At 52.1% G+C, this 11956-nt stretch overlaps 1 protein-coding gene across 1 annotated transcript; it reads right to left on the bottom strand.

Annotated features, from left to right (window-relative positions):
• Positions 1-307: 307 nt before the first annotated feature.
• LOC104666889 (golgin subfamily A member 8S-like) lies at positions 308-10864 on the bottom strand. Its single transcript, XM_030930487.1, is given in 20 exon segments — positions 308-492; positions 579-734; positions 824-898; positions 901-923; positions 1006-1106; positions 1661-1719; positions 2150-2225; positions 3910-3979; positions 4247-4502; positions 4901-4988; positions 5184-5291; positions 5398-5484; positions 6524-6633; positions 6729-6813; positions 6902-6949; positions 7209-7247; positions 8101-8181; positions 8364-8423; positions 9006-9125; positions 10817-10864. Coding segments are annotated over 20 exon segments (1875 nt in total).
• Positions 10865-11956: the final 1092 nt, after the last annotated feature.

The following is an 11956-nucleotide window of genomic DNA, read 5'->3' as shown; positions in this document are numbered from 1 at the left end:
GCAAACAGTGGGTCTTTGGGTGTTTGAACTCCCACCACGTAAGGGCAAACTCGATATGCATGCTAATGGCCTACAATTATGAAAATAAAAAAGAAAAATGCTAAAGGATGCCAGAGTGAACCTCAGTGAAGGCCACAGAGACCCACTCTCTTTTGAATTTTTACAAATAAACTATAAATTAGAAGCACAAATAATCATGAGTGGCTCTAACATTCAAATGAAGTAAATGGATTGTGTAGGAGATTAACTCCATAACTTTGTTTCTTTTTCAAAAATTTCTTGACCAGCTCTTTGATGATTGTGATGTTTATCTCCTCCTTCTCCGCAGCCAAGCCCAGCAAAAGAATGGCACAGAGCGGTTGCTGCCCAAGCCTGGGTGCTCCTGGTGGTCCTGCACGATGGGCTGTGCAGTAGGGTTGTCGTTGGGAGAACCCTCCTTGGACTCTCCTTGCGCAGGCTTGGCGCTGTCGGTGAGGCTCACCTCACAAAGATCTTTGGAGAGAGGGAGGTGGGGATCTGAGCACAGTGGGAGCGCCCCTTGCTCCTGCCTGCCCGCCCTGCATGAGGGCTCTACTCACCACCATGCTGGTCGGCAGCCCCAAGCTCCTGGGGGGCTGGGGCTCCTGGACTGGGCTCATGAGCAGGGTTCTGGGCAGCGGCCAGGAATTTGCTGTGCTTGTTGTTGTGGGCAGCACAAGCCACAGCCGCATCTCCTGCAGCGCCAGCAGCTTCACCTGGAGAGAGGCGTGCTCAGGTGTCACCCTGCTGCCGGCGCCCACCCTCACGCCCACCCCCACCCCCACAGAGATGTCGCACACCCTACCTTCATCTCCTCCCTGTGCTGGACCAGCCTGATGATGTCCTCCTCCCATTGCTGCATCTTCGGCACTGCCCCCGCCTCTATTATGAGGTGACGAACATTCCTGCGGAAGGACAGGGCTCAGACGCTGGGGCCCCTCCGAAGGCCCTGCAGCTCCCCCTGCCGTGTCCTGGCCTCCCACTCACTGATGGCATCTCTCCCTCCAGTAATGGATGAATCGAAGTTCCTGTTTCTTCACCAGCTCACTCAGGACCGCCGTCTTCTCCCGGTGGTCCATAATGCCACTCTGGAGCCAAAATAATGGCAGCAACCTGCCCTCAGGTAGCATTTTCAAGTCATGGCGAAGCTGGAGGTGAGTCCTGGCATGGGCCAGCTTCCCTATGATTTCCTCAGGGCCTGGTGGGTCTCCCCACTCACAGACTCACCCCCAGTCCCTGGGGCTGGGATCGCTGCCTCTGGCTCCTTCTGGGCCGAGGCCACCCAGTGAGCCAGGTGCTGGCAGCACACCCTCTGCTCTTTCACCCGCTCTCATAACCGTGCCTGCTCCTCCTGGGCACTGGCTCCAGTGGAGTTGAAAAATGCCACCTGAGGGCAAGACGTGCGCATTCGTATAGGGGCATACACAGAGCAAATGGGGCAGAGAGGTGGAGCGCAGCCCCTTCCCTTGGGGCCTCAGAGAGTGCACCTGTTGCTTACAGGGGAAATGGTGTCTGACCACTGGCTCTCGGAAGGGGTGAGGGTGCAGAGAAATCAGAAGGCAGGGAAAGTAAGAGCATAAAGGGGTTTTTGAGGGACCAGAGAGGAAGGTGGCAAAATAGGTGCAGGGGGAGTCAGGCTCACCATGGCCTCCCAGCTCTCCAGGTCCTCCTCCTCACTGTCCAGATGTCCTCCTCCATCTCCTGTGGGGGGTGGCCAGAGGGCTCCTCAGACAACCCAACAAGGCAGGTACTGTGGGCCCAACTCTGCCCCCACCCTCACTATGTAACCCTGAGCCAACCCTTCCCAGAGAGGAATGAGCTGCTGTTCTTTATTTTTTCTTTTAAGAACCAAGATCTTGCTATACCGCCCAGGCACAGTCCCACTACCGGTCAGTGCAGGAGTTCTGACCTGCTCCGTTTCTGACCTGGGCCAGTTCAGCCATCCTTAGGCAACTTGGTGGCCCCCCGCTCCCAGGAGGTCACCATATTGATGCCGAACTTAGTGCAGGCACCCAGTCGGCATAATGACCAACTGTTCTAAAGGTCTCTTCCAACTCCTCAATCCTATGCTGCTCACAGTCCCCCCTTCCTCCTGGGGCTCTCTCCTCTTCCTCTGAGTGGTCTCCCGTACCTTCCCCAGGGAGAGCCATGTGGTTCAACGGGGCATTCAGCTGCTGGCTCTGCTGGCTGGCAGTTTCCAGGTGTTCCTAAGGGGCCAGGAAAGAGTGAGAAGGCATGGAGTTTGCCAGGTCGTCCCCCTCACAGCTCCGTCTTCAGCAGCTCCCTCCCCTAGGTCTCCTGCAACTTTTGGCAGGCCATCTCGGCCACCGGTTTGCCCCAAAATTCCTGCTGCTGCAGCTGGTTCATTAGCTGGGTCTGCTGCAGTAACTGCCTATGCAGCGCCTCCTTCTCAGAGGTCAGCTGCTGAGAGGCGGCCACCTGCTGCTGATAGGTGGCCACGGACTGCTGCAAGTGACCCAGGTAATGGTCTGGCTGCTGCTGCAGACTCTGAGCCTCTTGGCTCTTCAGCTCCACCTACAGGAAGACCCTGGGCATGAGGGCACCTTGTGGCTGGCTTCCAGATTCTGGGCCCATTAATAGGGTCGCGAGGGCACTGTGGGGCTCTGTCACCTGCCCAGGACCCTCGCCCCTTACTCCAGGCCTAAGCGACTGCCTCCCTTTCCTAGAACACCATGCCTCCTTCCCCAGGCTCAAATCTCATACCCTCTTCTCACCATTTAAACTGTAGGCCACAGACTGCTGGAAAAGCAGTGGGAGCCAGCCGCCATCTGCTAAGTGTGCTACAGGCCTAGTGCTTTCCCTGTATTATCTCATTTAATCCTCAGGAGCTCTGTAAGGAAAATGCTAACTTCCTTTTAAAGTTAAAGAAACAGGCCGGGCGCGGTGGCTCAAGCCTGTAATCCCAGCACTTTGGGAGGCCGAGACGGGCGGATCACGAGGTCAGGAGATCGAGACCATCCTGGCTAACACGGTGAAACCCCGTCTCTACTAAAAATACAAAAACTAGCCGGGCGAGGTGGCGGGCGCCTGTAGTCCCAGCTACTCGGGAGGCTGAGGCAGGAGAATGGCGGAAACCCGGGAGGCGGAGCTTGCAGTGAGCTGAGATCTGGCCACTGCACTCCAGTCCGGGCGACAGAGCGAGACTCCGCCTCAAAAAAAAAAAAAAAAAAAAAAAAAAAAAAAAAAAAAAAAAAAAAAAAAATAAAGTTAAAGAAACAGAAACTTAGAGATGCAAAGTACTTGAATGGTGACCAGTGAAACCAAGGCTGGAATCCAGTTGTAACCTAAGGAACCTTTTTGTTTTGTTTTGAGACAGAGTGTCACTCTGTGGCCCAGGCTAGAGTGCAGCGGTGCAATCTCAGCTCACTGCAACCTCCACCTCCTGGGCTCAAGAGATTCTCGGGCCTCAGCCTCCTGAGTAGGTGGGATACAGGCGCCACCGTGCTCGTTTTGTTTGTTTGTTTGTTTTCCTAATTTTAGTAGGGATGTTACCATGTTGACCAGGCTGATCTCAAACTCCCGACCCCAAGTGATTCTCCTGCCTCAACCTCCCAAAGTGCTGGGATTATAGGTGTGAGCCACCGTGCCTGGCATAAGGAGCTTCTTATACCACTGTCTCTTCCCCTATGACTGGGGGCTCCATGCCTCTAGCTGGGATGACGATTTCCAGACCTGAGAGTAGCCCAGGGGTACCGACCTCTAAAAGTCAGAAGGCAGGAAGGAAGAAGCAGTCACAAGACTGCCCTGGAGGGTGCTGGGGTCACCTGCCCCCAGGCTGCAGCTGCCTCTGGCCTGGCACACCCCTCCCCAGAGGCTGGTGCCCGCCTCCCAGCCCTTCTTGGATGGGGCAGAGGTTACTGTCTCCTTCACCTCGTCCAGCTTCTCCAGTAGCTCCTGTGCTTGCTGCTCCACCTGCAGTGCGCTCTTGTTCTCATTGTTCCGGACAGAGAGAAGCAATCAGCAGCCACCCACTGCAGCTGGAGACCCCAGAACTTGGTGTCTGCCTCCCATGGCACCAGAAAGGGTGGAGGCAGGTTAGAAAAATCATCCCCTCTCTCCCACAGCTACCAGAGCAGGGCTCTGGCTCACAGGTGCCTTTAGAAGTAATATTTCATGTGAGGGCTACACTGCCCCATTTTACAAGTTGGGAAACAAAGGCCTGGAGGACTAGGGAGGAGGGCAGGCTCCCCAGGTGGGGCAACGCACCAGCTCCTTGATGCCGCTCTGTGGCTCGGCCAGCTGCTGAAGCCTCTCCTCCTGCTCACGAAGCTTCTCCTCCTGCTCCTGAAGCTTCTCCTCCTGCTCCCGAAGCCTCTCCTTTTGTGCCTGGTTCAGGAGACTTACGTGCTGATGGTTTTCCACCTGGGCCTGGAGCTCTGCTGACACTCTCTCTAGTTCCTTCCTCAGGTGCTGCAGCTCCTCCTCAGGGGGCACTGCTGGGGGGTCCGGGGGCAGGGGTTCAGCTGAGAAAGGAAGCAGACAATAAGGGCCTCTGGATTCTCAAAAACAAAAACAAAACAAAACAAAAAACAACAACAAAAAAACCCCTCCTCTTGGTGCACAGCTCCTCTCAGGCTCCCCAAACTTGGCCTCACTGCTAATGATTCCTCGCACCTGGATGGTAGCCAATCTTCCAAACCACTTTCAGATGGAGAGCACTGTGGGTGACTGACAATGGGCCCCCTTTGCTGATGGGGACACTCAGGCTCACAGAGATGACAAGATTTGCCATCTCCCAGCACAGACCTCTTTCCCTCTGCCTCAAAGCCCTTCCATCCACCCACCTCCCTGGGGCATTCTAAGCCCCCCCACAGCCCTCTGATGCCAGGCCTGCTCCCAGGTCACGCCAGCCCCATCTTACCCATCTGGTTTTTGAGTTTGGACAAGCTCCTCTTCAGCTCCTCCACCCAATGCACATCATCCTTCTTCTCTTTCTTCAAGGTGCAAACCTGCCCAAAGCACAGGGGAAAAGGGCCCTGGAGAGAGGGGCTGGTGGCTGGACAGGCTGCCATCTCCCTCTCTGCCCCCACCTCCACAAAGCCCAGACCCATGACCACCTCTGGCTGTACTATTCCCATGTTACAGACACTTAGAAAGATCCAGTGACCGATCTAAGGTGGGAGAGCTGAATGGTCAGACCTCACCTCCTGCCACATTTTTCTCACCCTCTGCTGCCACCGGGCCCTCTCTCCTTTTAGACGTTGAGCATATTCATCTCTCTCTAGCTGGGCTTGTTTAAGCGACTCCCTCATCTGCAAGAATGGGCACAGAAGTTAGGAAGGGCTGTCACTGGTCCTCCCCTGCTCCTGGCCACTGGGATCATTTTCCTTCCACATCTCTCCCTCTGCAAAACCTCACCCGTGTCAGCCGTTTTTTCAGCCGTGCCTTCTCCTGTATGGACTGCTCTAACTGCCACTCAATAAGTGCTTGACTGCGGCTTGAGAACTGGATGGTGAAGAGTGAGAAGTTTCCATCTGGTGAGCTCAGGCCATACCACACAGTGCCCCTTAAAAGGGCTAGGGCTAGGCTCAATATACAGCTCGGTCAGTAAAGATCAAGGCATTTCCAAGTCTGTGGTCTGGTTTTTAAAAGAACTCAGTCAAGTTGGAAGGGACAGGGAAAGAGATCGAATTTACAGCTGGCTAACAGAGGCCCAGAGAGATCAGATAATATTGCTATCATTATTATTGTTATTATTACCACTGTCTGAACCTTTATGGAGTGCTTCACCAGGTACCATGCTAGCAATCCCATTTAATCCTCACAACCACCACAGGAGACAGTTACTATGATTACCTCTATTGTGTAGATGAAAAAACATGGAGTATTTGAGGTTAAATGCTTGCCTAAGATCACTTAGGCAGAGCTGGGATTTGAACACCCAGGTCTATCTGATTCTCTAAGTCCATTTTTCTTGCTGGGGATGGGGGCACAGATAGGAAGGGGACAATTAATCTTTTGTTTACTTTCTGAAAGGATGATACATTCGAATAGTCCAAAACTCAGAAGGTAAAGAAGGGAAGTATCTCCCAGCCACCCTGTTGCTCTCTCCTGAGTTTATTATGAACCTTGCAGACATGTTTTATGTATATTATCATAGTATGTAAACACACACACACACACACACAGTTTCCTCTCTACAGAAATGGTAACATACTAAAGGTACTCACTCTTCTGTACCTTCACAGTACAAGTACCCAATACCCCACCTAGGACTTGGCCAAGACCACAGCCAGGTAAGGGCAGGGCAGGCACTTGGCCTCCAAGCTCTGCATCCAGTGCTCGCTCCCCACTGCACCCCCCAACTCACCCACAGCAGCTGACTCCTCCCCAGGCTGCCTCTAACAACCAGACACAAAAGCAGCAAGAAATGGCCATGCTGCCTTCTGGGCAGGACACTCCATCCTGCAGAAGGGAACTTTAGGCTCACTCCTCCATCTGCGAAGCTGGGCTCCCAGGGGACAGGGCAGATGGTTGAACTCACACTGATCTCCTTCTCCTCCTGTGTGGCGGGGACAGCAGAGAGAGCCTGCTCTAACTCTCCTATACACAGCACTGTATGTTGCAGGTGGCCAGACAGATCCTTGGACTCTTCTGTAATGAGAGAGTTGAGATGGGGCCCAAAGGACTCTCCCTAAAGACCTTTCAAAGTGCCAGGTTGAAGGATGACAGGGTGCCCAGATTCCCACCTTCAAAGTATCTGAGAGAACGTTCCGTGTGATACATGTCCGTATTTAGTTTCTCTATCTGTCTATTCAATCTCTGGATTTGAACCTTTGGGAGAAAAGCCAAGCAAGTGCTGGAAGAGAAGAAAAGAAACATTCTCCGGAGGACAAGAGAAAACTTCACACCCTCCACTCACCTCTAGCTCCCTTTCAGTTTTCTGTTTCTTGTTGTTTGCCTTCTTTTCCTACAGAAAGAGGAAGACAGAGCTCTTACCAGGGGGAGGCAGAGATGGCACAGCAAGAGACATGCCCCAGAATGGCACCACTGCCCCAGGACAGGCCCACCCATGAGACCAGGTTATCAGGGACCCTGTTGGGATGGGGTGCAATCTAAGGGGTGAGCCTTCTTCCCCAGGCTGGGAGTGGGCGAGACTGGGGCCTCTACGTCTGAGTGCCCCCCAAACCCAGCAGTCATGTCGCAAGGAAACAAAGAAATCACATTACTTCTTCCAGCTGATGTTCCACTTGTTTCTTCTGTTGTTCCTGTGGGGAGAGTCAAATTAAGATGACGGAGGGTGGCCCCCTCAACTCTATTCCCCAGGCCAGGAAGCAGTAGGCAGGGGCCAGGAATGGATTTTAAAGGCAAAGTTCTCAGACCCAATGGGAACACGAACTGGTCAACTCTCCTCAAGCTCCCAAGGACAGAGGATTTGGGTCTCTGTTGGTTTTTGCCCAGAGCCACAGAACTCAAAGTCTGAATGTGGAATCTCTTGAGAGGACAGGAACATAAACCTCTAGAGATGGAGTTTGAGAAAGGCCCCCCTTCTGCCAGGTTGTGATTTAGAAAAGTGCGTTCATTCAATAAACATTTACTGCGCACGAACGGGCCAGGAACGGTTCTTCACAGCAGATATAGGCTAACGGAAAAAGACAGACAGGAGCCCTTGGCCCTGAGGTTTCCATTCTAGGGGGCCTTTAAATCTCGGACTCTCAGAGCTAACAGACACCTTTGATACTACCTCCTCTGGAAACACGAGTCCAGAAAGCAGAGGCGACTTGTCCAGAATCAAAGAGCAAATTAGGGACTGAGTCATGGCAGAAATACGGGGCCCCTGACAACCAGTCAGGCTCACACTCCCCTGAGAGGCAACAACCCCAGGGCGTGTGTAGCAAGGATTAGAGCAGGGGTGTGTGGAGAGGAGAGAGTCGGCAAAGAGGGCAGCAAAAGAAGAGCCACACTGTGTGCTCTGGGGTCCCTCCAAGTGAGGTCAGGGTGCCCCAGCTCCCTATTTGCACTTGGTACCAGGGACTCCCAGTCCCTTTCTTCAGGGCCCCAAGGGGAAACTGGAGCCCGGGATTGGCAGCCTGGAATCAGGGGACCCCACTGGACTCTTACCAAAGATTTGATGATGTTATTCAGTTGATTGATTTTTACGGACCTCGAGTCCAGGGCTGCAGGTAGTTCTTGGCACAGGCTCTGAGGTGCATGTAGAGAAGAGGAGGTGGAGGAGGAGTTGGGGGAGAGGTAGGGAGAACAATCATTAAGGCTGGGGTGTGTGTGGGCTATCTCAGCTGGCAGGGGGCACCCAGTCCCCGCTGTAGGAGGAGGGTGGAGAGCTGGCCTGCAGGGTCACTGCACCTCCGCCCAGAGCCTCTTACCTCCAGATCCTTGAGGGGTGCGGATGATGTAGGGCCCTCTCCGTCGATACCTGTTGCTGACTACAAGAGATGAGAGTGCACATGGGGATGTTCTGTCCCTCAGTGTCTAAGCCCTCTGACTTCTGTTCTTCCCCATCAACTGGCAACATTTTCTTTTCTACCTATCTTAGATCCTTTGTCCCATAACTCCTTTATGCCAACTTCTCTCATGGTTTTTATCTCCCCACCATCCCACCCTGGGGCCCTTTCTGTGACTCCTGATGGCAAGTGGCTGTTCTCATTGTCCCGGCTTCCCCTTGAGACCGGGGATGAGGAAAATCAAACAGCAATGACCACATCCTGGTGTCCTGGGTATTTACAGCAGGCCATGTACTAGGGATTAACATAAAACAATAACAAATCTCATTTAAACCTCACAAATGGAAGTCAAACAATAATACCACCTCTATTATACAGATGTGCAAAGAGAGGCCCAAAGAGCTCAAGCAACTCACCCTAAATTATATCCCTGGCAGATGGAGAGGCAGGATTCAAACCCAGAATTCTTAACCAGTACCCAACAGGCCATTCACAATCTTAACAATTACCCTCTACTGCCCCTTGGGCCCCCTGTCCCCAGGAGCCTGGTCAGCCAAGACTCACATCCCCAGGTGAGTGGCAACCACCAGAAGTGGCTGTCTCAGGGACACTGCCATTTGTTTTCCTGTTCTTCTTCACTCCTGCTGGACCACCAGGGCTGTTTCTCTGCCAATATTCTTTTAACTGTGGGAAAGAAGAGCAGTAATCCTCATGAGAACTATCAGCCCCTACAGCCACATCCTCCTTTACAGTTTTTATAAAATACTCTTATACACCATCTGATTTAATGACACCAACCACTGTACAAGGTGTTGTCACCATCATTTAGTGACTGAGAGGGATTGATATCATGGCTAGGAAAAAAAAAGGAAAGGAAAAGGTGATACTGGAACTTTGAAATCAGTCTTCTGACTCCAAGCTCTGGGGTTTTGAGAAGAATCAGCAGCTGCCTGGGACCAAAACCAGAGGCAGAGGTAGAAAAGTAAACATTAAGTAGGCAGGAACTCTGTGCCGTGTGGTTTAGAGTCATACATTCTCACATGTCTGTTAGTGTGAAGAAGTGCACCAGTAACTCTTAAACTTTTATATCAATGTGTCCTCATGGCAGAAGGCAGCCTTTCTGTGAAATCTGGGAATTTATCAGAAAGAGGACAACCCAAGCCTCATTTCAGAGAGACGTCTGATATACTCTTGGAAACCTGTGACTGTCATCCCTAAGTACATTAATGTTTTTTCTCCTGATCTCAAGAGAATCAAGGGAAACTGATGCTTCAGAAAGATATCCCATATTTGTCCCGTGGCACTCAAGGTACACCAGGTTGAGATAATATGAGGAAGATTCAAGCTGTCAAGTTCAGTTTCCCAAGATCTATTCCACAGAAGATGAGCAAATCTCACTTCAGAGAACACTGACTGAAGGGCAGTCTGGCCCAGAACCATGGAGAATTAGAATATGAGGTGGAGAACTCAGAACAAAATGTTAAAATCTCTCTCTGGAAAGTAGAAACCTGGGAGAAAACCAAACCAAACCAATTCTCTCATTGTCACCCAGAGATACTGTCAATGTTTTGCGCTCACGGGGGAAGTGTAGGCTTTTCCCCCGTCAATGTCGATGTTAAGGGAGCGAGGCAGTCTGAAACCTCTTGCTCCTAGGTCCCACAGTCTCCATTCCCCTTCCAGCTGCAAATTTGTGCTGTGACCAGAGGAACCAGAAATGGGGTGAGAACGCTTAGGGGACTGGGTCATAAGATCAAAGGCCAGTCTTCCAGTAATGACAGTTCCTAGGCAGACTGTGACATCACTACATTCCACTCCTCCTGGTGAGGGGGAGGGACCACATCAGTGCAATGTCCTAGTCACCACTTCACTATGGGGGAGGGAAACACAAGGTTGGGACCCAGGTCCTTGGAGACGCCAGTGCAAAGAGCTCAGGGAGGTCGACCTTGAGGCAGCAGGAGGGGAGGGCAGAGTCTGCAGCAGGGAGCCCCAGGAGTCACCAGCCCAAAGTCACCCGGGCATGACTCAGGAGGGCAGGGCCTGGGGCTGGGGGACCAAGGTCCCTAGAGGTGCAAGCCCAAAGAGCCCAGGGAAGTCAAGCTTGGGGAAACAGGAGATGAGGGCCCAGTAATGCAGCAGGAAGCCCCAGGAGTCACCCACCCAAAGTCACCCTGGGGTGCTTGGCAAGGGCAGGGACTGGGCTGCTTGCTGAAGGGGTGAGGCTGACTGACAAAACTTTGATGGGGGTAGCCCAGAGGCACCAGGGTTAGTAGGCCCAGTCCGGTGTGCCTCAGGAGTGGTATGGACTCTGGCAGTGGTCTTGTTGTCAGAGGGGATCTGTGGCTGGGTTGGGAAGCCATGACCTGGTACGTTTTTACCTTTTTCTTGGCCTCAGCCAATATGCTCTGTCGAGTTTCTTCTGCCATTGCAGAGTGGGGAGGGAGGCGGGGTTGGGGCCACATCAGCAAAATCCCAGCGAGCACTGATCAACACCTCCAGTCACCTACCAGGCAGCTGTGTGACTGAGCCAGAGGAGGCGTAACCAGGGTTGCAGTAGAATGCCAAATAGGGGCGTGGCCTTAAGGCTCCAAGCCCATTGGTCAATTAGAAAGATGAAAGGGAATGGGGGCGTGGCTAGACAGCAGTGTGTCCAGAGGGACTCGTGGCTCACAAGGAAAGCTGCCCATGCAACTGCTGTCCCCACCCACTCTAAGAGAGGGGAGAGGTTGTCCACTCTGGGAGAATGGAAGGGCTTTAAAAGCTTCAAAACTTTTTTTTTTTTTTTTTTTTGAGACGGAGTTTCGCTCTGTGGCCCAGGCTGGAGTGCAGTGGCCCGATCCCAGCTCACTGCAAGTTCCGCCTCCCGGGTTCCCGCCATTCTCCTGCCTCAGCCTCCCAAGTAGCTGGGACTACAGGCGCCCACCACCTCGCCCGGCTAGTTTTTTGTATTGTTAGTAGAGACGGGGTTTCACCGTGTTAGCCAGGATGATCTCGATCTCCTGACCTCGTGATCCGCCCGTCTCGGCCTCCCAAAGTGCTGGGATTACAGGCTTGAGCCACCGCGCCCGGCCAAAAGCTTCAAAACTTTAAAAAATATATGTGTGTGTACTTTATATATATGTGTGTCCATGTTTACTTCCAGAGCTGTCTTCATTACCCAGTTTCTATGCAAGATCTGTGATTTTGGCCTATATTTTTCATCTTCAAATACAGTATAAAAATTACCAGTATTACCTTAACTGAGATACAGAGCCTATAAAAATGGAAAATCCATAGCATGCTTGATGATTAATGAAGCAGACTATATTATCCAACATTCCAAAAAGAAAAAATAATCACAATGATTTCTCTATTTTGGAAAAACATTTCTCTTCTTCTACGTTATTGTTAAGATTTTTTTTCCTGTCTGGTGAGAATTAGAGAAGGCAGGGGCCTGATCCTGGCAAGGGGAGGAGTATCAGGGAAAGGGAAGCCATTCTAGAGGGAGCAAATCCTCAACACCAGATACTGTAATGTCC

The sequence above is a fragment of the Rhinopithecus roxellana genome, chromosome 5, assembly GCF_007565055.1.
Source record: "Rhinopithecus roxellana isolate Shanxi Qingling chromosome 5, ASM756505v1, whole genome shotgun sequence".
In the NCBI taxonomy this organism is placed as follows: domain Eukaryota; kingdom Metazoa; phylum Chordata; class Mammalia; order Primates; family Cercopithecidae; genus Rhinopithecus; species Rhinopithecus roxellana.
This window is presented reverse-complemented; position numbering and strand designations above follow the sequence as displayed.